Source organism: Myxocyprinus asiaticus, chromosome 11 (assembly GCF_019703515.2).
Source record: "Myxocyprinus asiaticus isolate MX2 ecotype Aquarium Trade chromosome 11, UBuf_Myxa_2, whole genome shotgun sequence".
NCBI classification, from domain to species: Eukaryota; Metazoa; Chordata; class Actinopteri; order Cypriniformes; family Catostomidae; genus Myxocyprinus; species Myxocyprinus asiaticus.
Window position 1 is genome coordinate 21,411,552 of NC_059354.1, and position 24,848 is coordinate 21,436,399.

The 24,848-nt window shown below is 39.8% G+C and overlaps 2 protein-coding genes across 25 annotated transcripts in view; both read left to right on the forward strand.

Moving 5' to 3' along the window:
• The window catches only part of LOC127447859 (protein mono-ADP-ribosyltransferase PARP4-like), a 63,142-nt gene that overhangs the window by 11,052 nt on the left and 27,242 nt on the right, over positions 1 to 24,848 (forward strand). The window contains exons 20-27 of one of the 24 annotated variants that reach the window (XM_051710000.1): positions 746 to 824; positions 948 to 1,085; positions 1,176 to 1,383; positions 4,908 to 4,978; positions 5,438 to 5,625; positions 5,777 to 5,876; positions 6,006 to 6,176; positions 6,984 to 7,064. The exons of 17 other annotated variants lie outside the window; for them this stretch is intronic. In XM_051710000.1, coding sequence (XP_051565960.1) covers positions 746 to 824; positions 948 to 1,085; positions 1,176 to 1,383; positions 4,908 to 4,978; positions 5,438 to 5,625; positions 5,777 to 5,876; positions 6,006 to 6,176; positions 6,984 to 7,064 — 1,036 coding nt within the window. The remainder of the gene's footprint in view (positions 1 to 745; positions 825 to 947; positions 1,086 to 1,175; positions 1,384 to 4,907; positions 4,979 to 5,437; positions 5,626 to 5,776; positions 5,877 to 6,005; positions 6,177 to 6,983; positions 7,065 to 24,848) is intronic. 6 more of the 24 variants (XM_051709999.1, XM_051709998.1, XM_051709996.1 and 3 more) reach the window with 6 other exon arrangements.
• On the forward strand, positions 8,718 to 13,525 carry LOC127447894 (protein mono-ADP-ribosyltransferase PARP4-like). The gene is made up of 2 exons (XM_051710068.1): positions 8,718 to 11,766; positions 11,854 to 13,525. Exons 1-2 carry the CDS (start codon positions 11,465 to 11,467, stop codon positions 12,086 to 12,088), a joined length of 537 nt encoding a protein of 178 aa, XP_051566028.1. The 5' UTR covers positions 8,718 to 11,464; the 3' UTR covers positions 12,089 to 13,525.

The window sequence follows — 24,848 nt, forward strand, 5'->3', positions numbered from 1 at the left end:
ACTGAGAATCAACTCATCAGTTTTGATCAGCAAGCCATGTGCATTTAGTTATTGTGCAAATTGTAGACCATTGTACTTACTCTTTTGCACACATGTGCAAAAATACGTGCAATTTGCTTAAATAAGAAATTCAAATCTGGTGTGAACAAGAAACTAATTGTTCAGAGATTTGAACTTATTGTTTTGAAAAAAATCATTCTCATTTGAGAATTGAGCCAAAGTGATTGAGAAAAACTGTAAATACACCAACAATAGAAATAGCGCAGATGAGCGAAAGAACAGTATGTTTAGCAGTTTGTGCACTCAACAAGTGGCAGCAGCTGAATGTAACCAAATGGCTTAAAACTGAGTTGTAATTTGACACCGCATCTTTTAAAAGCGGCACCAGAGACATGACAACAGTCAAAGACGTCTGTGTAGTCCATGTTTATATACAAGAATAATTTAAAACAGTCCAGATGGGTCCCATTTGGTGTTTAGGAATAGTTAGAACACACTAGGTCACTCTCTCTCTCTCTCTGTGGTTAGGAACTGAGCCCCTGGAGCAATGGGCGGGGCCAAGGGTGCAATGATGTGAATTAGGCATTGATGTTGTTGCTGTAGAGGCAATTGGGGATTATGTTTTGAGTTCTGAAATTGACAGTAGGTTTTTATAGTAAAAAGACTTCTTGTATGTCAAAATATCAAGGAAAATTTGATTCCTCATGACCCCTTTAAATAACTCTCTCTCTTTATCTTTCTTTAGGGAGTTTTCTCTGTGTATGTCCATTGAAATGCCTTATGAGATAATCGACTTAAGGTCTTCACACCGCATCAAATCCAAGGTTTATTTTAGTTTTGTGGAGTTTATCACTAAATACTCAAGTGTTCTGCTGCTCTGTGAAAAATATTAAAACATGTTTGGTTAAGAATTGTATTAACAGTAATAGTATTTTTTCCCCACTCAGATGACAGACTGTAAGGCAGTGGTCAGTACTTTACCCGGACAGACTCTTGGATCTGAAGGGCTCCAGGTGTCCTTCAGTCTCTCTAAGATTCACATGCCCAGGATGTGGGTGGAGAATCATCCAGAGAAAGATAGTCAGGTAAAGAAATAAACAAATGTTCAATCATAATCTCTAATACACACACAGATTCACTCTGACACTGTTCCTGTGAACACACTGTTCCTGCAGGCCTGCTTGTTGGTGTTTTATCCAGACTTTAAATCAAGTGGGGTGTCCAGGACTGGAGATCCGTCCAGTGTGAGTGATGTGGTCATTCTGCTGGACTCATCTGAGTCTATGCGGGGAGACGCCATCATGAATGCTCGCAGGATTGCCCTTCAAGTCCTCAACTCTCTCGAACGCTCACTCAAGATCAACATAATCTCTTTTGCCACTGGTTAGTGGACAATAAAATATCTCGGTTACTGTCGTAATCTCCGTTCCCTGATGGAGGGAACGAGACGTTGTGTGACACTTGGGGTCACCCCTGGGAGTTCCAAACACCTCAGATCTTTGAGAAAAGGCCAAAGAGAATTGGCGAGCGGAATTTGCATACCACTCCCCCGGACATACGGGTATAAAAGGAGCTGGCTCGCAACCACTCATTAAGGTTTAAGACAGGGTCCCGGCCATTTCAGCGGGTAGTACAGCGTTGTGGCAGGGGGGACACAACGTCTCGTTCCCTCCATCAGGGAACGGAGGTTACGACAGTAACCGAGACATTCCCCTTCTGTCACTCACTCGACGTTGTGTCGATGTAGTGACACTAGGGGTCCCTATACAAAACGCCACAACTAGCTGAACCGTGTTACGTGGACTGCTGGTGCAGGTGCAAGCAAGCTGCTGCGTTTGTAGTAGCAGGTGCACCGGTCTGCACGTAGCCTCCCCCAATGCCACAAAAACGTTGTATAGTTCCCCACATCCCTGGGGGGAAGAGACGTATCTAGTATGGAAGCAGGCCGCGCCAGCCGTGGCCTTTTCTCTCTATGTTTTCTCTCCACAGAGTATTCAGTTATTCGGCTGGGGCCATTTTAAAGCTCAATATATGCGCTGGGGAAGGTGTTCTTTTCCTATTCTATTCTGTCAGGGGGAAAAGACCCAGCAGAGACCACATCCTGCCCAGAGGGGAGGTAACATGTGGCAAGCACGTCATGTGGGCTCAGAACCGGACATGGAAGAGGTGCGGTGGTAGGTCCTGTCTGAAAGGGGAGGAGCTCTACAAACACGGCGACCGGGACAGAGAGGGCTCTGTTGAAGGGAGACGCAGGTCTGTCGACAGGGAGACCGTACTGTGGAAAATACATCACAGGGAGTTACTGGAGTAACCGGCACCTGTGGAGCACCTACCTCAGTAAGGGCATATTAGCACACGTACTGGTTCCGGCTGTGAATTCCTCCGCTGAATTCACGAGCCACAGGGCTAGGGAGGAAGGACATCCAGGGTTCATGGGTTCGTGAACTCGCATGGGAAAAGAAGCGCATATCTTCGCCTCTTTGGAGGGGAAAGGCGCTATACGCAAGCTATACATCCGGCCAGCTGTCCGTATTCCCGAACTTACTTGTTCGTACCTGACAGAACACGGGACGAAACCGGCTCAACCCGGAGATTGTAAAATCTCGCGAAGGTATTGGGTGTTGCCCAGCCCGCTGCCCTGCAGAAGTCTGCTAGAGAGGTGCCATGGGCCAGTGCCCACGAGGATGCCAGACTCCTTGTGGAGTGTGCTCGTATTCCCGAAGGGGCAGGCACGGCCTGGGCCTGGGCCTAGTATGCCATAGCGATGGCATCCACGATCCAGTGGGCAAGCCTCTGTTTGGAGACAGCGTTCCCTTTCCGCTGTCCGCCAAATCAGACAAAGAGCTGCTCAGAGCGTCTAAAGCTCTGTGTGCGATCCAAGTAGCTGGCAAAGTACGCACCGGACACAGCAACCTCCTGGGGCAGCGCTTGCAGGTTCACCACCTGATCTCTGAAGGGGGTTGTGGGAACCTTGGGCACATAGCCCGGCCGGGGTCTCAGGATTACGTGAGAGGCAGGTATCGCTGACAGAGAACGCTTGCAGGTCCCCAACCCTCTTGATAGAGGTAAGCGTAATCAGGAGGGCCGTCTTCAAGGAGAGGGCTTTCAGCTCAACTGACTCTAGCGGCTCAAAGGGGGCTCCGCGAAGGCCCAGGAGGACCACGGAGAGATCCCATGAGGGGAACAGGCATGGCCTAGGAGGATTCAGCCTCCGGGTGCGACTCAGGAACCTGATGATGAGGTTGTGCTTTCCTAAGGACTTACCATCCACTGTATCGTGTTGTGCCGCTATGGTGGCCGGAGGGCGAGGTCAGTCGCCGAGCGCAGCTCCTGCATCACATCGGGATCAGGACTACCCACATGCAGTTCCTTTAGTGCCTTGGCCTGGTGTACTTGCAGGAGGGCCATGGTATGCAGGGCAGAGGTAGCCTGACCAGCAACGCTGTAGGCTTTGGCCGTCAGAGACGACGTCGTCCTACAGGCCTTGGAAGGGAGTGCTGGGCGATCCCGCCAGGTGGCTGCTCTTTGCGGGCACAGGTTCACCGCAACCGCCTTGTCCTCCGTATACCCGTGGGCCGCCCCGCGGACGAGCTGGGAGGTCAGTTTCGGGCAGAAAATGGTGCGCTCCACGACCTCGTCAGCTCATCGTGCACTTCCGGGAAGAAAGAGACCGGGGGGGGGGTGCATGGCTGTGAGCGGGCCCCGAACACAGGAACCAATCATCTAGCCACGAGGGCTCAGGGGAGGGTGGAAGGTTCCACTCCAACCCGACACATGCGGCGGCCCGGGTAAGCATGGCGGTCATCTCGCCATCAGCCTCAGACTGGGTCCTCGGCGTCTGACATCGCCAGTACGCTCTCCGATGCAGCAATCGAGCACTAATCCCGTTAGTAAGCAACCATGGGGTGAGCTGGTCTCCTCTCGGAACTCGCCGTGGGCTAATGAGCACGCTGGGGAATGGGAGGTCCGCGGGGATTTACCCGGCGGAGCCACGCCCATTGAAGCCCCCAAATCGCCTCCAGGCCAGCCGGGCCGGCCTCGTACCCGGAGGTAGAAGGCACGGCGCGGAGGGTAGCTAGAGTGACTTTCCCCTGGAAGAAGGAAAGCCATGACTGCAACGGTCATGGTCATATGCATGGTCATATTCTCGCAATGAGAACATGAACCATCCACGAACACTGCCTCAGTGTGATTACGACCCAGACACATGAGGCAGCGCCCCTGGCCGTTGGAAGTGGAGAGATAGCGACCGCATCCAGGAATCACACAAAGACGGAAAGGCATCTTGAAAAAGACGCGTCTTTAAAAAGACGTTCACGTCAATGTGTTTGTTCTAATAGAGAAAATATACTCTTTGCAGGAATATAAACTCTCTTAGCGCTGTCGAAGTACACAGGCGTAATCTGCACAGATCTGTGCAGAAGGAGAGAAAAGCCACTGGAATGCGGCGTATATCCAAGAGCAAACGCTTCTTGGGAGGTGAATGGACCGGTAGTGGAAGACAGCTTTCTGACGCACAACCGCTCGGCTCCGAAGAAAAAATCTGAATGAGTGGTTGCAAGCAAGCTCCTTTTACACCCGTATGTCCAGGGGAGTGGCATGCAAATTCCACTCGCCAATTCTCATTGGCCTTTTCTCAAAGATCTTAGGTGTTTGGGGCTCCCAAGGGCGACCCCTAGTGTCACTACATCGACACAACATCGAGTGAGTGACAGAAGGGGAACAAACTCTTGTTGAAATTTGGATTGATTGGACTGATTTTTTAACTATGTTTTCACTCCCCTGTTAATCAGTTGTTTTGTAGTGAAGCATCATTGGTGAAGAACAACATGACATTTCTTCAGTTCAATATGAATTCACACTCTAAAATGGCAAAGAGTTAGCTCTGAATGTGAGTTTTTTAACAGATTACAAAGAAGTGTTTCCTGCATCAGTGCCCTTAGATGAGGCATCTAAATCAGCCAGACAATTCATTATGGTGAGTAATGTTTAAAAATTTCCTTTGGCAACAGAGTGTCTTTTTATATTAAATTTATGGCTTGGTGGCTGGCTAAAAAATTTGTCCATGAAATGAATGAGAATGCTAATGGATAGCTCTTTCTAGGTATACTAGACTTTCTAGGAAAGATTGCAGAGACAAAAAAAAATGTCTTTTAAATAACCTGCAGAGAAGTATTTTACAATAAGACCCAGAATGTTTAAGAAATTAGAGTAATATAGAGTCCAGTAAATAGAGTCCATTTTGATTTCATATTGACTTCAGTAATAATCATCTGCACTTACTGTAATTAACATAAGGACAGAATGTGACAGACTATGAGGTGATTTGATTCCAAACCTCAAATCATTGCGTTTAATGAGTTCTTTAAGCATTTTAAATTCAAAATTTCCAGTTCCTTTGCATATCATTGCATATCTCCTCTCTCTCTCTAAACAGTTCTCTAGTGGTGCTGGCGGCAGCACTGAGCTGTGGAGGCCTCTCCGTAGCCTGAGTCTGCTGCCTCCATCACAGGGTGTGAGGAATATCCTGCTGCTGTCTGATGGACATGTTCAGAATCAGGCTGTGACCCTACAGCTGATCCGAGAGAACTCCTGCCACACACGCCTCTTCACCTGCGGCCTCAGGTCTGTCTTCAAAGACTTAAACACTTTCACATGCAGGTGGTGTAAACTCTACAAAGTTGAGTACCCCTGGTGTAGAGTTTTATGAACATAAGGTCTATTTTCTATGTCAGAAATGAATCTTTGAAATGTTAATTATTTGTCTTTGTTCCAGTTTGACAGCTAATCGTCATATGCTCAGAGCTTTGGCTCAAGCAGGTGGTGGAACATATGAATTTTTTGACACAAAGATGAAACACACTTGGGCAGAGAAGGTGAATCACAGTCTTAACTGTATCCTTGTTTATTAATTAAAAAGGAGGTTAGCTTTAACCAGACCTTATAACAGAGGTCTCACAGCCACTCACAGTCTTGTGTTGAACAAATGTATTTGGTAATTTCAGGTGCGTGCTCAGGTTCAGCGTATGGAGTCTCCAGGCTGCAGATCAGTGGCAGTGAAATGGCAGCAGTTTAATCCTACTGCGCCCCCTCCTGTTCAAGCTCCTTCACAGCTGCACGCTCTATTCAGTGACTGTCATACAATGGTTTATGGCTTTGTGCCACATTGCACTCAGGTAAACCTGCTGTCTAGATGGTTTGGTAGATGCATAATTACTTGTTTTTGCTTGGATCTGCACAATATTTTGAATTTCAAATACATCGCAATTGAAATTATGGTGATAAGCTTCTTCTCAGGGTTGAGATAATGGAATGATTTAATACATTAATCCGTTAAATTTATGAAAATGCAGAGAGCATGTATATGTCCGTACCAGTGACTTCCATGGTTAATATAGTTTTATAAATTTCACTAGTTTTTATTTCATTTTATTTTTATGTTTAATTTTGTTTGCATATACTGGTTTATTGTTTTGGTGTTGTCCAGAGCCCCTCCCTCAGATTAATTTGCTCCTAAACATGATGTATGACAAACAACTGGGGTTGGTTGTTTCACATGTCGATCAGACGGCCACTTCTTGTCTAATTGGCTAATTCTTTTTGACAAAGTTTTTCAGTCACTTAAAGTCCAGGGACAGCAAGCTGTATAAGCAGTGTTTGGCGGAAATAATCTGCACATGCAAATTTTTATTTAAGCCTACCCTTTGCTTAGATTTTCATTTGATTGTCATTAATGCTGAAAAATAAATTTTAAAGAATATAATTTCAGGAAGATCAGGAGACAGGCAAATTGGATATTGTTATTCTCTGACTTAAAATTGTAATTTACATTTAAATCTACTTGAAAATCATTTAAACTGGTTTGACAAATGGCACTATCCCAACAAGTTACAATCCAGTTACTGGTCACATTTTTCCTCCACATTGTGCAGCTCTTTTGTAGTTGTTCTATGTTTTCACTAATGTGAATGTCACTCCTGCAGGCCACACTGTTTGGAGATCTGAGTGGACAGGAGATCAAAACAATGGTGTCCACCACAGAACTACAAAAGACAAAGGGAACTGTGAGTGTTAGCATCTTAAATACTTCATATAACCTGAAACATCATCAAGGGTTTATCAGAATTTTGAGGAGTTGTGTGTGTGTGTGTTCATGTGAAGTTCCTCCACAAGTTAACGGCTAGAGCGATCATCAGAGATTATGAAGATGGCATTCTTGGCAACAGTGAGGCAGAGCATGAGGTACAATAATTGTTCAGGAGGTTCAGGGAGAATGATTCAACTGGCATATATATACATGTTGCTGTTTTTTTAAGATGACTTGCAAATTTGCTAAAAAAAAAATCTTTTTTTATCTCTCTATCAGGGGAAGAAATCCGAGCTGAAGTCCTACATCACTGAGCTCAGTAAAGAGTTCTCCATCTTGTCCCAGTTTACAAGCTTTGTCGCCATCGAAGAGAGGGTAAAAATACATATAAGTTATATGTTTAGATCATTGATACTAAAACATGTAACATTAAAACATGTCAAATAAAAAAAAACGAAGAATTGTGATGGTTATCATGAAAGAGCAGCTGTAGCTCTGCAGTGTAAAGATAAAATGCTTTCCTGTGATGCACCGCAAATATTGTAGAGTGGAGCTCCATTCTAGAAACTCTACTGAGGAACCGGTTTCCTCTTATTTACACAATGGTCAAATTTATATCCACAGAGTTAACCTGCTGAAGCCTACCATTTTTATACTTCATAAAAGACAGAAATCTAGAAATAAACACAGAACATTTTAGTGGAGCACAGAAAAGTATTGAAGAGAAAGATAAATTGCCCAAAATTACTAGTGTCTTCATCAGCGATATTGTTTCACCCCCTACACAAACTTTCATGATGTTCACAAAAAAACAAACATTTGCAGCTATTATGTGATTAATGTGTGATAAAGACTTTAATCAGAATGTCATTTGACCTCATTTGCTCTGTGAAGGACCAGAATCAGCTTGACACTGGATTCACAGATATTCCTAAACTGATTGCAGAGGAGGATGTGGATATTCTGTCGTATATGGGCTGGACTGAGGAGAAGTTGTTTGCACAGGATGACAGGGTCAAGGAGGTATTTTCGAGAGTCGACACTGACATTAAGAGTCAATGTTACAATCAATTGACAGTTTACTGAAGACAAAAGTGTTTTCCATTCTCCACAATTCCAATGGCAAAAATCACCAAGACAGATGAGTTCAGGGTGCAAACTCACTTAAAGGGGGGTCATGACATGTCTTTTTTATTTTAATATGTTCTTTGAGGTTCACTTATAATATGAGTCACATATTTGTAAAACATGATCCTTTCCCACCCTCATTCTGACTCTGTCAGAAACTTTTGGTTTTGGTGCTGCTACTATATATTTATAATTTTACATTTATGCATTTGGCAGACACTTTTATCCAAAGGAACTTACAGTGCTCTTATTACAGGGACAATCCCCCTGGAGCAACCTGGAGTTAAGTGCCTTGCTCAAGGACACAATGGTGGTGGCTGTGGGGATCAAACTGGAAACCTTCTGCTTACCAGTTCTGTGCTTTAGCCCACTACACCACCACCACTCTCCTTTAAGACTTGACAGTACACGCCCACTGTTATGATTGGCTCTCTGCTCTTGACTCACCTGTTCTCTCTCCTTGCCATCTCACTGCTCACCACTTCTGATAAGGTAAAAAAAAAAGTGATAAGGTAAAGTAGGCATTAGGGATGTAATGGTGTATCGTGACACGATACATTGCGGTTCAAAAATGTGACAATATGCATCATGGAGATTGTACTTTCTTTTCTTTTTTTTTACAAGCATCTGTATCCAATACAAGTGATGTCCTACACCTATGTAACACGGGCATACAAGTGGAAATCTCTTCAATGCACACAAGGAGCTCTAAAATGCGATTACTAGCTGAATCTGCGAGAACTGAAAGTGAAACCATTTAAGTGAATGTATTAAAGTGAGTGGGAGAGAGAAGCGCCTTTTTTTCGAGAGGAATCTGATGTCCGTCTGATGTGCGAGATCGAGTAATCTGCTCTGACTGTGCAAGAGAAAATTTTAGTTTACAGAGGTTTAATGATAGTGCCTTATTACTCTACTGTATATAATGCTGAATACGTATAATAATGCTATGCTATGTCAAATGTCGTGTCTGATTTGATTTCATCAGTACATTTTAGTAGGGTTTTAGGTAGGGACAATATTTAACTGGATAAGCATGCACTTCCATTAAATATTCCATTACATGTTAGAAAATAATATTTAGATGTAATCAGACACAATATTATTTTAGAAAAATACAGCTTTAATTTAAAATATTTTAAATGTATGTAATCAGTGATAATGTGTAGGCAGCATAGGTATCTAACATTATTTCATATTTTCAGTTAATATTTCCATTTTGTGTCACCATTGCCCTGTTCTAGGCTGATTTTTAATTCCCAGTACATCTCTGATGGATCATATAGCACTTTGAAGAACAGTGCAAAATTGTATATGTTTTGCATATGCCTTTAAAGTAATAATAATAATAATAATAAAACTTTCAATCTTAACTTTTCTTGATTCAGGCTTAGTTTAAAGAATCGTAAACTGAACTTAATAGTGAGATGAGTGAACCTTTACACCCTTAGTAGGCGTTGATGTGTTGTTGTGGAGGCAGTCAGATGCAAATGTATACCACAATGTGACATCACTATGTGAAGGAAGTAGAGAACGAGTCAGTCTGCAGTTTTGTCAGCTTGGTTTCAGCAATTGCTCTTCACACTGAAGTTTTGAGTTCTGAAACTTACAGTATGTTTTTAAAGTACAATAACCTCTTATATGTCAAAAAATCAAGGAAAATTGTATTCCTCATGTCATGACCCCTTTAAAATAGAGAACTACTAGGATTTATGGGCAAATGCCATATTAGTTTACAGCACAGATTTTCTAACATTCTGACTTGTAAAAACAAAAGAAGATTACAGAAACTGCTCCAAAGCTTCCAGTAATTAAATCAACATATAACATAGAGTGATGAACAGTGATTAATGGAGCTAGAAAGAGTTAAACATGTTAACAATATAAAGGTGTCAGGGGGTTTTCAATGAATGTATTCTCACAGTCACTGAACTTGACACAGGCATGGTCTTCCTTTTACCCACAGGACACACAATCTTGTTTCATACTGCTTGTATAAATGTACTAAAAAAGGCATGAAATGAATTATTAAACATATTCATTTATTAAAGAGTACAACATCAGTGCATATATATTCTCTGGATAAAGCTGGGCTAAATGAGTAAACACTGTTAAGTGTACTCCTGTCCTGACATGGGTCAGACCCTCAGCACTTCTCAGATTTTAGATATACACATCACTTGTAAAAAATAATAAATGATTAACTATTGAATAATAGTATAATAAATTATATAACATAAATGTAGAAATTTTGTAAAAATTAATATGTTCTAAACAATACAGGTTGGTAAAAGGTAAAGCAACTATATTTTATTTGGCATTAAACTCATTTTATACTGAGCAAATGTAAACATTCAAGTAATTCAAACCATCTGTTTAAAACAAACAATTTCAGAAATATTTTTGAGTAAAACAGCAATTACTGTGCATTGGCTTTGCTCTTTTCCTCTTTCCAGCATCTCCATCAAGAGCTTGTTGTGGTCATTGTGCAACATGCCTTTCCACATCTTCATCTGGTGAATTCTTCGTGGGAGTTTTTCTCTCCTGTACCTGTAAAGAGTAAATAATATAGTTCAAGAAGTTATGAATTAAAGCAACAGTCGAACTGAACGCAAACTTAATGAAGTAAAAAGTATTCAAATGTAGGTCGTTTAACAGACTATTCACAGTGCAAGGTCCAATGATAGAACAATATGTGGCTGTATCCAGCATGATTTATATGAAACCTCAAACAGAGCTAATAGATACACTTATTTTTCACCTGATCAGCACGGTTCAGAAACAAAAATAGTGAAACAATAAAACAAGGCTTGTTTAAGTGGCAAAAATACACATTCAGCATATAGCCAAGTAAACCAGCCTTACAGTAGCTGTTGTCTCATATACTACATGAACATGTACCGTATACTGTATGTATAGTGCATTAACTTACAGAGTATAAAAATCTTAAAAATCTGTACTTTCTAGTTCTGTCAAAGGAGACTAAGAAGAATGAAGTTCAGTCTTATTACTTCACAGATTTCACAGATGTCTGAAGATTAATGTCTGCCATTCCTTCAGGGTCTTCAGTGATGATTTCTTGATAATTGAGTATAAAAACAGGCACACAGCATCAGTCATGAGCTTATTGCCTTTATCAGTTTGTAGCATGTTAAGATAAATAATAACAGTAGGCTAATTCATGTGTCTCTACATGTAGGGTATCTTTACTGGGTTAAGGCGGCTTTGTCACCTCCAAAATTCTGTTTACAGATGCACCACCACACCCCCTTGAAACAAGCCCACTCTAAGCCACTCTTAAACTTCACTGCCATTGTCATGACGAGCAGTACTCCATTGGCACACAGAGGGTGGCCAATCCCTATGGCCAGTCCTCCCCTGTGTCAGAAACAGTTACTCAATGAGACATTTTGTCTGTCAGGTGTGAAGGCTCATGTGGACATTCTGAGACTGGTGGCCACTCTGTTGGTGCTGCAGCTGATTCGGGTGAAGAAGCTGGCAGAGGGAGAGCTGCTCCTGTCTCTGTTCAAGTTGAAAGAGTCTCAGGAGCCTACGTAAGAGCACAGAGCACGCATGTTCTCATGTAGCAGTGTTAACTGCTCTTTCTGGGAATGCTTCAGTTTGTGCTCTTCTCCATATAGGCCAGTGCACAGGGAGGCAGTGAAGAGGGCAGTAGACTGGGCCTGCTGGGCAGACAGACAGTATCCATGTGTGTGCAGCAGGCTGGAGCTTGGCTGGGATTGGGAATCATCCACACGGCAGTTACTGGGCTTTGACTCACCACTCCCATTCTCCCCACTTATTCCGGTTCTGGAGAGGCATTCAGTCATTCAGTCATGCAGAACCTGGGCACTGGGAGAGCAAGTTTATAGTTAATATGTGAGCATACATACCATTAGATTATTTTCTGCTGATATAACGCTCATGATTATGTTATTCTTAGTATTTTTACATGTTTAACATGTACAGTCGGATTATTGATGCATAAATAAGAACATTACAGATCAGTCTTTTCCAAATCTAGCCAATTGATTTTATTATGCTCCAGCAAAGTTTATAAGGTGCAGATTACTGTGATGGCATTTACGCCAGCTAATGTATTTTTTTCTGGCGTGCAGAAAGCCTTTAAGTGTAAATGGATATAGTTCACCCAAAAATAAAAATTCTGTCATCATTATCACCCTCATGTTGTTCCAAACCTGTATGACTTTTTTTTCACAAAGGTAGATGTTAGCCAATGTTAAAATGTTAATCTCAGTCAAGATTAAATATAATTGCATTTTTTTCCATACAATGAAATTGAATGATGATTTAGGCTATCATTCAACACCTTTTAGGAGGTGCACGCCCTCAGCTGTCACAGAAATGCAAACAGATGACATATTAGCATAATTCATGTTTATAATGTAGTGTATTGTTTTAGATTTGTACCCCAAGTAATGTGCTTAATAACTAAGTAACTAATCTGATTACAGTCATTTAAAATGTAAATGTGTTACACTATTTTTTGCATAAAAAGTAATTAGATTTTACTAAATACTAGTGTGTGTGTGTGTGTGTGTGTGTGTGTGTGTCTTTGTGGTTTTTGTGGTGTGTAAATGATTTTATAACTGCTGGGTCAAAAATGACCCTAAGACTATCTTTGTACCCTGGTGGTGTACAGCTTTCATGGAAATATGAACAAAGGCAATGTTTCACATTTTCTAATGTTGTCACTCTAGGAAAAGTCATCAAATTTCAAGTTGAAAAAAAAATCATTTAGCTGGTTTTCTCTGCTGGTAAACATAGTGCCAGTCATTTTTGACCCTTAAGACAACACAAGGGTTAAAGCTACTCTGTTTTAATGAGTTTCCAAATTATTTGACTGTGGTTTTACTTATGCACTAGTAATAGCAACTGTAGTAATTGTATTTTGGTAAAATCTATTGAAGCTTTGGTTACCATGGTCAATTTCAGTTTCGACCACTGGATGGAGCTTAACCAATGTTTTTACAGCAAGAAGGAACTGCATGTGTAGCTGTACAAGGACATGGCTGCAGCCTGCAGAACAAGGCAGGGTTACATCTATAATAGGAGATTACATTATAGCAATTGTGTTTTGTAATTGGTGTATTATTATCACAGTATTAACGCTGTTTGAGAGCAGTGCTGGTTAGATTACTTCTGAATTGTAATCCAGTGCTGATTACAAATTACATAACAACAATTGTAGTCAGTAACATGTTTTCTTTGTTTATTTGATGTCACATGCATTTGAGCAGGATAAGATGGTACCATTTTGACATAATGTTGCTTAGGTGCATTAAAGAAAACTTGGATCAAAATATGAGAATTGATATGATTTTGAATTTGTCTGCTTGTGTAGGCCTACTTGCTATTTGCCTGTTTCTAAAACAAAAGTTCTTAATCAGGCAATTTGGCATTGCAAACGCCATCCACATGTGGTAACTTATCAAACAATTTATATATGTTAAACAATATCAAAAAATTTTTTTTAAAAAATATCAAAAGTTGTCACAAATCAATAGCTTTTTTGAAGCTGAGTACAAAAGCAATTTGCAAAACTAAAACTAACTTTACCATACTATTGCAGTCAGTTCGTCATTTATGTGTGGATTACCGCTTATTCCGTGTATGTCAAATCAGTCAATCAAATCCCTTTAATGTCACTCAGCCATATACACAAGTGCAACGGTGGGTGAAAGTCTTGGGTGCAGTTCCAAGCAATATAGCAGTATGACAGTTACAATAAACATCTGATTTACACAAAACACAATTTACACATCCTGTTACACAACACAATATACAATATACACCTAATAATATACAATATACAGTATACACAAAATAAGAAGACTGTATTCAATAAAAATACACCTAAAATACACCTTCTTCACAGCGGCTTCAATGTGGATGGACCATGTGAGTTCCTCAGTGATGTGGACACTGAGGAACTTGAAGCTGCTGACTCTCTCCACCGGTGCTCCATTGATGGTGATGGGACTGTGTTCTCTGTCTTTTCTCCTGAAGTCCACCACAAGCTCCTTGGTCTTACTGACGTTGAGGGAGAAGTTGTGCTCATGACACCAGCGTGTCAGAGCACATCATTGTCAGTGATCAGACCTACCACCGTCGTATCATCAGCAAACTTAATGATGGCATTGGAGCTATGTGTTGCCACACAGTCATGTGTGTACAGAGAATACAAGAGTGGGCTGAGAACACAGCCCTGCGGGGCTCCAGTGTTGAGGGTCAGTGATGAGGAGATGTTGCTGCCCATTCTAACCACCTGGCATCTGCCAGACAGGAAGTCCAGGATCCAGCTGCACAGCGAGCTGTTTAAGCCCAGAGCCCGGAGTTTCTCATCAAGCTTGGAGGCCACTATGGTGTTGAATGCTGAGCTGTAGTCTACAAACAGCATTCTCACATACAGGTGCATCTCAATAAATTAGAATGTCGTGGAAAAGTTCATTTATTACAGTAATGAACAGAAACAAGAGACCAAAAAATGCAGATGAGCTGAAGGCCACTGTCAAAGAAACCTGGGCTTCCATACCACCTCAGCAGTGCCACAAACTGATCACCTCCATGCCACGCCGAATTGAGGCAGTAATTAAAGCAAAAGGAGCCCCTACCAAGTATTGAGTACATATACAGTAAATGAACATACTTTCCAGAAGGCCAACAATTCACTAAAAATGTTTTTTTTATTGGTCTTATGATGTATTCTAATTTTTTGAGATAGTGAATTGGTGGGTTTTTGTTAAATGTGAGCCAAAATCATCACAATTAAAAGAACCAAAGACTTAAACTACTTCAGTCTGTGTGCATTGAATTTATTTAATACACGAGTTTCACAATTTGAGTTGAATTACTGAAATAAATGAACTTTTCCACGACATTCTAATTTATTGAGATGCACCTGTATGTGTTCCTTTTTTCCAGGTGGGAGAGAGCAGTGTGTATTGTAGATGCAATGGCATCATCAGTGGAGCGGTTGTTGCGGTAAGCAAACTGCAATGGATCTAGTGATGGAGGCAGCACAGAGCAGATGTAATCTCTGATTAGTCTCTCAAAGCATTTGCTGATGATGGGGATCAGAGCAACAGGATGCCAGTAATTTAAGCAAGTGATTTTGAGTTGCTTTGGTACGAGCACATTGGTGGACGTTTTAAAGCATGTAGGGACCACAGACAAGGAGAGGGAAAGGTTGAAAATGTCCGTAAAAACACAAACCAGTTGGTTCATGCACGCTTTGATGAATTCCGTCTGGACCTGCGGCTTTACGGATAAATGTGTATTTATATCCACCTTGCTGATTGCTCCTATCAACACTCAAAGACTTACTAAACATTTATCAGTAAGTCTGGACGTATATTAAACGTAATCTTTTTATGTGTGTTTTAAATTGTAATTATGTACTTGATTTTTGTAATCAATCAATTTTGGTGCCCTAGGTGAGGTCCCTTTCATTCTGATAAATTTGAATGAAACCATATGGTCTAAATGGTTTATCATAGTATATTTTTTAAATTGCACCACTTCCTGTTGCCCAAAAAAATTTGGATTCTCTCCTTTTAGTTGAACATGATAAGCATAAGAGGACATTTAGTCCAAATACGCCCAAGCAGTGCCTACATGCTGTAAAGAGATTTTGGCTATTAAATGATTTTAGATGGCCAGATGCATTTGTTTTTATATTTTAAATATTTATGGGGATATATTTAATATTAAGAATACATTTATTGAAAAGTCATCCAGCTTTAGCACAGAGTATTGTCATTTTAAAAAAATTACGTTATTAACCGTTTTTTAATTTAGTTCTAACCGGTTACCAGTTGGAAAGGAAGCATTGTAACGCCAGAACCAGCACGAAAAAATTACATTTTTGCTCAGAACGAACAGAAAGGCAATTTGTTTTTAGTCACTGGTAGGTATAACACAATTTCATATCATGCAGGTAGTATAATCAAAATTATCTGGCTAAACTATTCTAACACCAACTATTGCCAATGAGAGTAAGTTATGAGCGGGGCGATAGTCTCGAACCGGAGGTTGCTCAAACCAATTTGTGCAAGCTGCACCCTGTATTTTAGAGCTCCTTGGCTGCAAACAGGTAAAACTAGAATATTTAGGGGTGTGTCCTTACCGTATATGCCCGGTGTTCTGAAATTTTTGGTTGTGTGTTTTGTTCAGAATGTTTACAGTCATTGATTTGCTTCTGGTATTGTAAGGATTCCGCTCCAAGTAAATAAATTAACCAACAACCATAAGTATTTTTGTTATATTCTTCTGTTTTCCCTTGTGACGCTTTAAAACTGTGTTGTTGGATATTTTGTCACAGATGTATTTGTGGTGGCATAATAAAGTTTCTGTTGTGATTATTCTGTGCTATTCCTTAATCTCTTGCTCATTTGGTAAATAACTTCAAACAGGCTTAAATTCAAAAGACGATGCAAAAATGTGAATCTTTTTTTCTATGACCATCTGCTTTGTGAGCTGGATTAAACACACACACACACACACACACACACACATACACACAACTTTAATTCAAAATGATGTAAAGGTCATCACAAGATAAATGGCATTTATATTTTAAGAATGCAATTGAAAGACTGGTCCTAATATGTATGTATTTGGCTATGATATTTAAATGTGTCATATGAGAACATAATGTAACATGTACTTAATAGTGAAAACAAATAGCCTGAGATTGTGAAGCTTGCCAAATTGAGAGTGAGTAAGATCAGCTGTAATGTTGCCATTCAGAAAACTCCAACACGTGTTTCAAAAAAAAAATTTGATACTATGGTTTAGGATACCCAAATCACATAAAGGTTAACCTAACAAATATAATGTATTTTGTATTTTATTTTTTACCTTGATTCGGATTCCTTTACACAGATGTCATTTAACAGCCGAGTTAAGGCTGCTCTGAGCCTGCTTAAAATTCTTTGTTAAGAAGCAATGCCACATAAAAGCCAGACTAAATTATGCCTGGTCTGACCCACCTCAGCTCCTAGTATCAAAGGTAATTCTGATGCTGCTTTGGTTCTGTGTAAATGTAATGCAGCATCAGCAGACTGTTGTTGTCATGAAAGAGCATATCATTTATAATATAGTTTCATATTAAAATGTCTAGTTTCATATTTTCATTCATTTAATATTTTTATGGCCTATTCATAATTTTATACGCAAAACATTAATCTCACAACATTACTTGTGCAATTGAAATTGCCTCTGAGCAGCATTAAACAGTCTGTGTAAATACACCTAAATGCCACTTCGGATGCAGCTTCTGTGCCACCTTTGCAGTGTAAAGATATATATACATCTGTGAATAAAACTTAAACACAGGATCATTTGTTCTCTTGATTCTATTCAGCAAAAGGCAACTGCTCCCATGAGTAACTTTTTAATATTTACAGTAAATGTGCAAATTATTATATGGACTTTTATTAATATTTTAGCCACTTTTCATTTAAAATTGAAATATTTTACTTGGTGAGCTTGTACAGTAGAATAGGACTAATCCATTTCATTGTCAAAGTACTGTGTTGCACATTTCACAACTTGACCAACAGGCATTTGATTTGCATCAACATTTTTACAAGAAGATTTTCATCCTGATTCACAGTGCATTACATGGTCAAAGAAAAACAGCTTTGGTTTTTTTCTCATTCTTGCACAGTCTTTTGTCTCCAACCATCTCATGCATTGTGTCCACTAAACGCATCTTTTTTGGAATATATATATATATATAGATATATATATATGCAGAATGTTAGTCTTATTGTATTATTATTATTATTATTATACTATTATTAATATTTATGTATATTATAAATTAAAATTGACTGATTCACGTGGCAGAGAAAATGTATATGTCAGATGGAGCTCCAGAGAGATAAAAGATTGTAACAAGGTGTTTGAGCGTTTCTTATCACCCTACACCCTGAGTAATTCTGGTAGCTGTCAAGATCCTGTCACCTTGGTCAGTCATGTTTATTGCTTGGTGACGGGATCCTGACTTCCATGTTCTGTTTTTGTGTTGAGCACATGGCTCAGTGTTATTTCCTGGCTGTGTACTCTCTCTGTCTTTCTTGGTATCAGGATCCTGTCACTTCAGTCAGTCATGTTTATTGGTTGGTGACGGGATCCTAATATCCATGTTCTGTGTTTGTGTTGAACACATAGCTTATGATTGTGTTCATTCGACATTTGCTCTTCTGTCTTGTCATTTGTGTTTAGTGTGAGCACATGGCTTCCATCAGGATTGTTTGCCATGTGCTCTCCTGTCTCACGTCTTGGCCCCACCTTTCCTTGATACCCTCCTGATTTCCTTCCCTATAATTTCCTTGTGTTTTCTGTTCTGTGCCAGTTCGTAGTCGATTGTAGTAGGTATGTGTTATGTTCCAGTTGTGTTGGCTGGTCTGTCAGTCTGTTTGTGTTTCTGGAAATTCCTGTTTGGAGCCTGGACCTCGAGGTTCCACTTCTCCAGCCCTGCCACCGCATTCCTGCCAGCTGTGGAATTGTGTTTTTTCCCTACGGTGTACTTTTTGTTTGTTTTGTTTATTTTGTGATTTTTATTAAAGCCCATCCTTACCCTGCATTTGAGTTGTCGCCTCTATAACCCATTACTGGACAGTAGCTTTACACAAAGTATTTTAGCTATTTCTTCCCTGCTTGTCATGATGTGAAAGGTGGCAAAACTAGATCGCTCCAATGTCACGCACTTGCAGCATCGAAAGAATTGATTATAAAACTGTAGTTTTATATCACTGCTCTCTTACAGAAATGTGGTACAACACCATTCGCATGTAGAATAACATCTTAAAGGTGCTATATGTAAGATTGACAACAAGCGTTTGAAATGGGTACTGCAGTCCAAATTCAAAATATTGGAGAGTTGTCTGCCCCGTCCCAGACTCCAAGCTCATACGGGTTGCCAGAATGTTGACACGCAAATTAGATTTCAGTCACCAGTGAAGACAACAAGAGCCAGAGAAAGAGAACAAAGTGGGAAGATTTTTTACTATTTAGTGAAGAAAAGTTAGTTTAGGAGAAGTTGAGAAAGTGCATGATAATATTTACATTTAGGTAGTCTATACATGGAAGTATTGTTTGATTCATTTTTATTAAATGGATCTGTAACCCGTTACAATAAGGTTGTGTGTATAAATTAACATAACACAATTATTTAACATGAAAAATGAACAATATTTTTACACCATTTTTAATCATGGTATACGTCAATTTCTACAAACACTAATACAGTTTAATATAAATTAGTAAAATAACATTATTAAGAACTAACATGAACTAACAATGAACAATATAGTATGTAAAAATTAACATAAAACAAGATGAACAAATGCGTGAAAAAATATTAATTGGGGGTTTCTCCCCCTTCTCTCCCCAGTTATGGAATGCCCAATTCCCAATGCGCTCTAAGCCCTCGTGGTGGTGTAGTGACTCGCCTCAATCCGGGTGGTGGAGGACAAATCTCAGTTGCCTCCGCGTCTGAGACAGTCAATCCACACATCTTATCACGTGGCTTGTTGAGCGCGTTACTGCAGAGACGACGCTACCACGCTATTCTCTGCGGCATCCACGCACAACTCACCACGTGCCCCACCGAGAGAGAGAACCACACATTACAGTGACCATGAGGAGGTTACCCCATGTGACTCTACCCTCCCTAGCAACCGGGCCAATTTGGTTGCTTAGGGGACCTGGCTGGAGTCACTCAGCATGCCCTGGATTTGAACTTGTGACTCCAGGGGTGGTAGTCAGCGTCGATACTCGCTGAGCTACCCAGGCCCCCAACAATATTAATTGTTATTTCTTAAACCTAATTTGGAATGTAATGCATGTACATGTGCATGTGTTAACGTATATAACCTTAACGTAAAGTGTATAATTAAATCAGAAACCCCAACAACAATCAAGTGTACAAGTTCATAACATATTGTCATGCCTATCCTCTTCCACTCCTGGAGGACGACCTCCTTGAGTACTCTGATGTTTAATGGAGATTGATGCTCGACTTGCACCCCACAGGTGCTCAAACAGGGTTGAGGTTGGGTGACATACTTTCTTGTTTAGCCATAGGAATTCAGAAGTGGCTTTGGAATAATGTTTAGGGTCATTGTCTTGGTAAAACAAAAAAGTGCACTACAGCCTAGAGTGAGGAGAGAGGTTGGCATCTTCTCTTTTAAGGTTTTTCAGAACATCTGTGAATTCATGTTGTCATTGATGAAGTACAATTCCCCCATACCTACAGCACTCAGTAATCCCCATAGATGAACTTTACCATCACTGTGGGTACCAAAAAAAAAAAAAAAACAGTGTGAATACTTCCCACTGTACTCCTCCCTGTGTGATGCCATGAATTTTGGATTTCATCAGATCAAAAGTAAATGAATAAAATGACTTTGGGCTCATGAGACCAGCTTGTAGATTCTAAAAGGTGTGCACCTTTACCAGTATGGGCCTTGGCAAAGGCTAAACAAGCTTTTTTTATGCTTTGGTTTCAGCAGCGCCTTCATGCATGGATGACAACCACGCATTCCACTTCTTTGCAGAGTGTCGTACTATGAGATGAAACAGTCACTCCAGTTTGGCTTCCACCAGCTTTTGCCAGCTCTGAGGCACGTGCTTGGTGATTCTTTTTTGTAATTAATTTTTTTTATTAATTTTTACAATAATAAAGAAAAGCAAAAACATATATACATACAATCAACATTTAAACCCCACAACCACCCCTCCCAATCCCCAACCACGCCCCGACCCCCAACAAACTTCCCCGTGGTCACACATGAGTATATATACAAAAAAAACAAAAAACAAACACACATACAAAAAAAATAATAATAATAATAATAAAAAACATATATATATATATATAATCATAAACAATTAAAACTATATTACTCTTTCCACCGCCCACCCTGAGAGCCCTCCAAAAACTCAAAATAGTTTCCCATTTCCCATTTCCCAACAAACAAATCCAAGTTACCCCATCTTCCAAATGACACCTCCTCAAAAGCTGCCATCCTCCCCATCTCCGTGCACCACTCCCGAAATGGGGGCGTTTCAGCTGACCTCCAACCCCTCAAAATAATCTGCCTGGCGATTATCACACTGGTCAGAACCCAATTCTCTATGTGACTATTCCCCACATCGATGACCACCCCATCGCCCAAAACACAGAGTCTGGGGCAAAACGAAACCCGAGTGCCCAACACATCACACACAAAACTCTGAAACTTCAACCAGAATTCCTGGATCTCAACACACCACCAAAAAACATGGGCCATGTCTCCATCTTCCGATTGGCATCGCCAGCAGGTGGGTGTGTCTTTAAGACCAAGCCTATACAATCTAGAGGGGGTCCAATAAAATCTTTGTAAAATCTTGAATTGCATAAGGCGCACCCTTGCATCTCTAGATGCAGACTTGAAATTTTTTAGAATCTTAGCCCACATGGAGGGAGTGTACCAAGATGAAATCTTTCTCCCATAATCTCTTGATAGAAGTTAAAGCTCTGTCCCCCACTCTGAATTAGCAGGGAGTAATACACTGATGCCTCATAACCTTTTCCAAAAGCAGTACTCACTTCTCCCAAAGTATCTGCCGCTACACCCAAAAATAGTACAGAGCATGTGGCGAAGTTGTCAATGCCTATAAAAGTGAGATCTGGGAATACCAAAATGTTGAACCAAAAATTACTCTCATATAGGTCACCGAGCGTATTAATGTCCCTCACAATCCACTCTGACCAGCAGAAAGAGGACTTATTAATACATAATTTTGGGTTCTGCCATATGCTCGAGGCAAAACAATAAATGTCAGAATTAAACACTCTGGACACTTTTGTCCATACCGAGTACAAATGCGAGATAACGGGGTATAACTTAACTTCTATGATTAGTTTGATAGAAAGGCTTTGCAATGGCGAAATTGGGGCAAGAACTTCCTGTTCAATACAAAACCAGGGAGGGGCTCTCTCAGGTGGAAGCGACCAATGAGCCAAATGTCTGAGACTGAATGCGTAACAATAAAACAAATCTTGGGTAGGCCTAGCCCACCTTTGTCAATCGGCCTATGTAACTTATTGAAATATAATCTGGGACGCTTACCATTCCAAATGAAGGACTTCGCTATGCTATCAAATTGCTTGAAATAAGAGGGGGACATCTACAGGGAGAGATTGTAGCAGTTAGTTAAATTTTGCAATACAATTAATTTTAATAACATTAACCTTCCCAATCATAGATAAATGTAATGAAGCCCACCTGCCCACATCGCTCAAAAACCTTTTTATTAAGGGGTCAAAATGAACTCTAACTAAATCAGACAAATTTGCTGGGAATAAGATGCCCAAATACTTAATGCCCTGTCTGGGCCACTGGAAGGCGCCCGGCTGAAAAGCCGTTACTGGGCAGTACACTGTCAGAGCCAAAGCTTTGGAATTAGACCAATTGACTCTGTATCCAAGAACTTAGAAAAGGAATTAATAATTCTGTGGAGGCAAGGCATAGATCTAGAAGGGTCGGAGACAAATAATAAAATATAATCTGCGCAAAGCAAAAGCTTATGTGCCACACCTCCCACCACCACCCCTGGAAAAACATCCTCCTTTCTTATTGCGGCTCCTAATGGTTCCAGGGCAAGACAGAACATTAATGGGGAAAGTCCAGAGTAAAATAATCTGAAATTAATAAAACATTTTGTATCGCCGCTAACGGGTGTCTATAAAGTAACTTAATCCATCCAATAAACGTACTCCCAAACCCGTACATTTCCAAAATCTTAAAAAGATAATCCCAATCTGCAATATCATCCAGGACCCCCCATAGAACTTTAGGGACCCCCCATAAGAAGTAAAAAATAGATTTAGGGGGGTCCCCAAGATACTTATATTTTAGTAAAAATAATACTGACAAATCTGATTAAATTCATGCAGTGGATATGGTAAATTTTGTGAATTAATTATTTACAATAATTTATATTAAGTTTGTTTATAGGCTAGTTGTCATGTCTTTTTAAAATGTAAACGCCCCGTCCCACATCTAAAGACCGCTAAGCGCATGACATCGTTGGCTGTGTCTCGTTTATTTTTTATCTATTGTCAATGCATTTTATGTATATGCACTTACATTTATACAATTGTTAACCTTTTTTGCATTCCCAATAAAAAATAAATACATTTAAAAAAATGAAATGAGACAGCCTCGATGACGTATGCGGCCGACAAAGGCGACCTCCGGAGGACACATCCTTCCAAATGAGACACAGCAGTTGACATGACTGCTTCCTTGCCGCCGCTCCTGTGAAGCTAACTTTAGCCCAAAAAAGGCGAGAAAAAAAAAACCTAACCCTCCCACTGAAAAAAAAAAGTCTTATGGTGGTGATCCCCCATAAGACTTGATCCAATTCGCCAAACAGACCTTTTCTATGTGGATTGTGCACCGATTTTGCACTGAAATGACTATGCAAAGGTACTCAGAAGGCTGCTTTCTTAAACAAATAGTTTTATCAAAGAACATTTGACATTATTATTATACACTGTCAACAAATTCTAGAAATGAACACTGAGAAAATAAAGAATAAATAAAAATACAATAAATGGCTTAATAAACATCAGTACTGTTAGTATAAGTCAATTGCTGACCATTTAAATAAAGAATAAATAAAAATAAAATAAATAGCTAAATAAACATCAGTACTGTTTAGTATCAGTCAATGGCTGACCATTAAAATAAAGAATAAATAAAAAATAAAATAAATAGCTAAATAAACATCAGTATTACTGTTTAGTATCAGTCAAATGCTGACCATTTAAATAAAAAATAAATAGAAATAAAATAAATAGCTAAATAAATATCAGGGGCCGGTTACACCAGCTATATGTTTCAACACATTCAATATATATATATATATATATATATATATATATATATATATATATATATATATATATATATATATATATATATATATATATATATATATGGATATTAAAATAAATAAATGTCTATTTTTCCAGCCTGTTGTATTAGTATTTATTTATCACCCCTCATTTATTTTAGATACAGTTCCAATATATTATTATTTACACAGGGCAAATATACTATTTATTAAATCTACTTTTATTATGTAACCTATTTTAATGTCTGGAAAACCAAACTTTTAAATATTAAATTTTATGAATGCAACAACTGGAATTGTTTGGTTGAAGGGGGCAGCAAACTGTGAATCCTGAACAAAACAGTTTGGTGAATACATGTATACACGCTGACAAGGTATAAAAGTAGCTACGTGGTTAGCTAGTTAGCTGTAAGCTTGTTGCTACGGAAAGTAAAAGATTGACTTTATTTACTTTCCAGCACTGTGTCCCACCAACTAGGTAACAATGTAGCATGAAATCAACACTCAACAGACACAATCCACCACCGCATCGTTGTCTGCTGAGCTGCAAAAAGATACTCTGATGTTTAATCTGCTACATTACTGACTGCACTGACAAACTATAGCTGGTTAACAGCAAACAGATGTGATAAACTGAGGGACATGGTTGTCAGGGACAGGGTTAACATTATAATAGTTATATAAAATGATGGGGTAA

Excerpts from the sequence above, each read along its gene's own strand:
- LOC127447894 (XM_051710068.1), top strand. The coding sequence starts at position 11,465 with ATGCACCACCACACCCCCTTGAAACAAGCCCACTCTAAGCCACTCTTA. Across the intron at positions 11,767-11,853 it reads AAAGAGTCTCAGGAGCCTAC|GCCAGTGCACAGGGAGGCAG; the intron begins GTAAGAGCACAG and ends TTCTCCATATAG.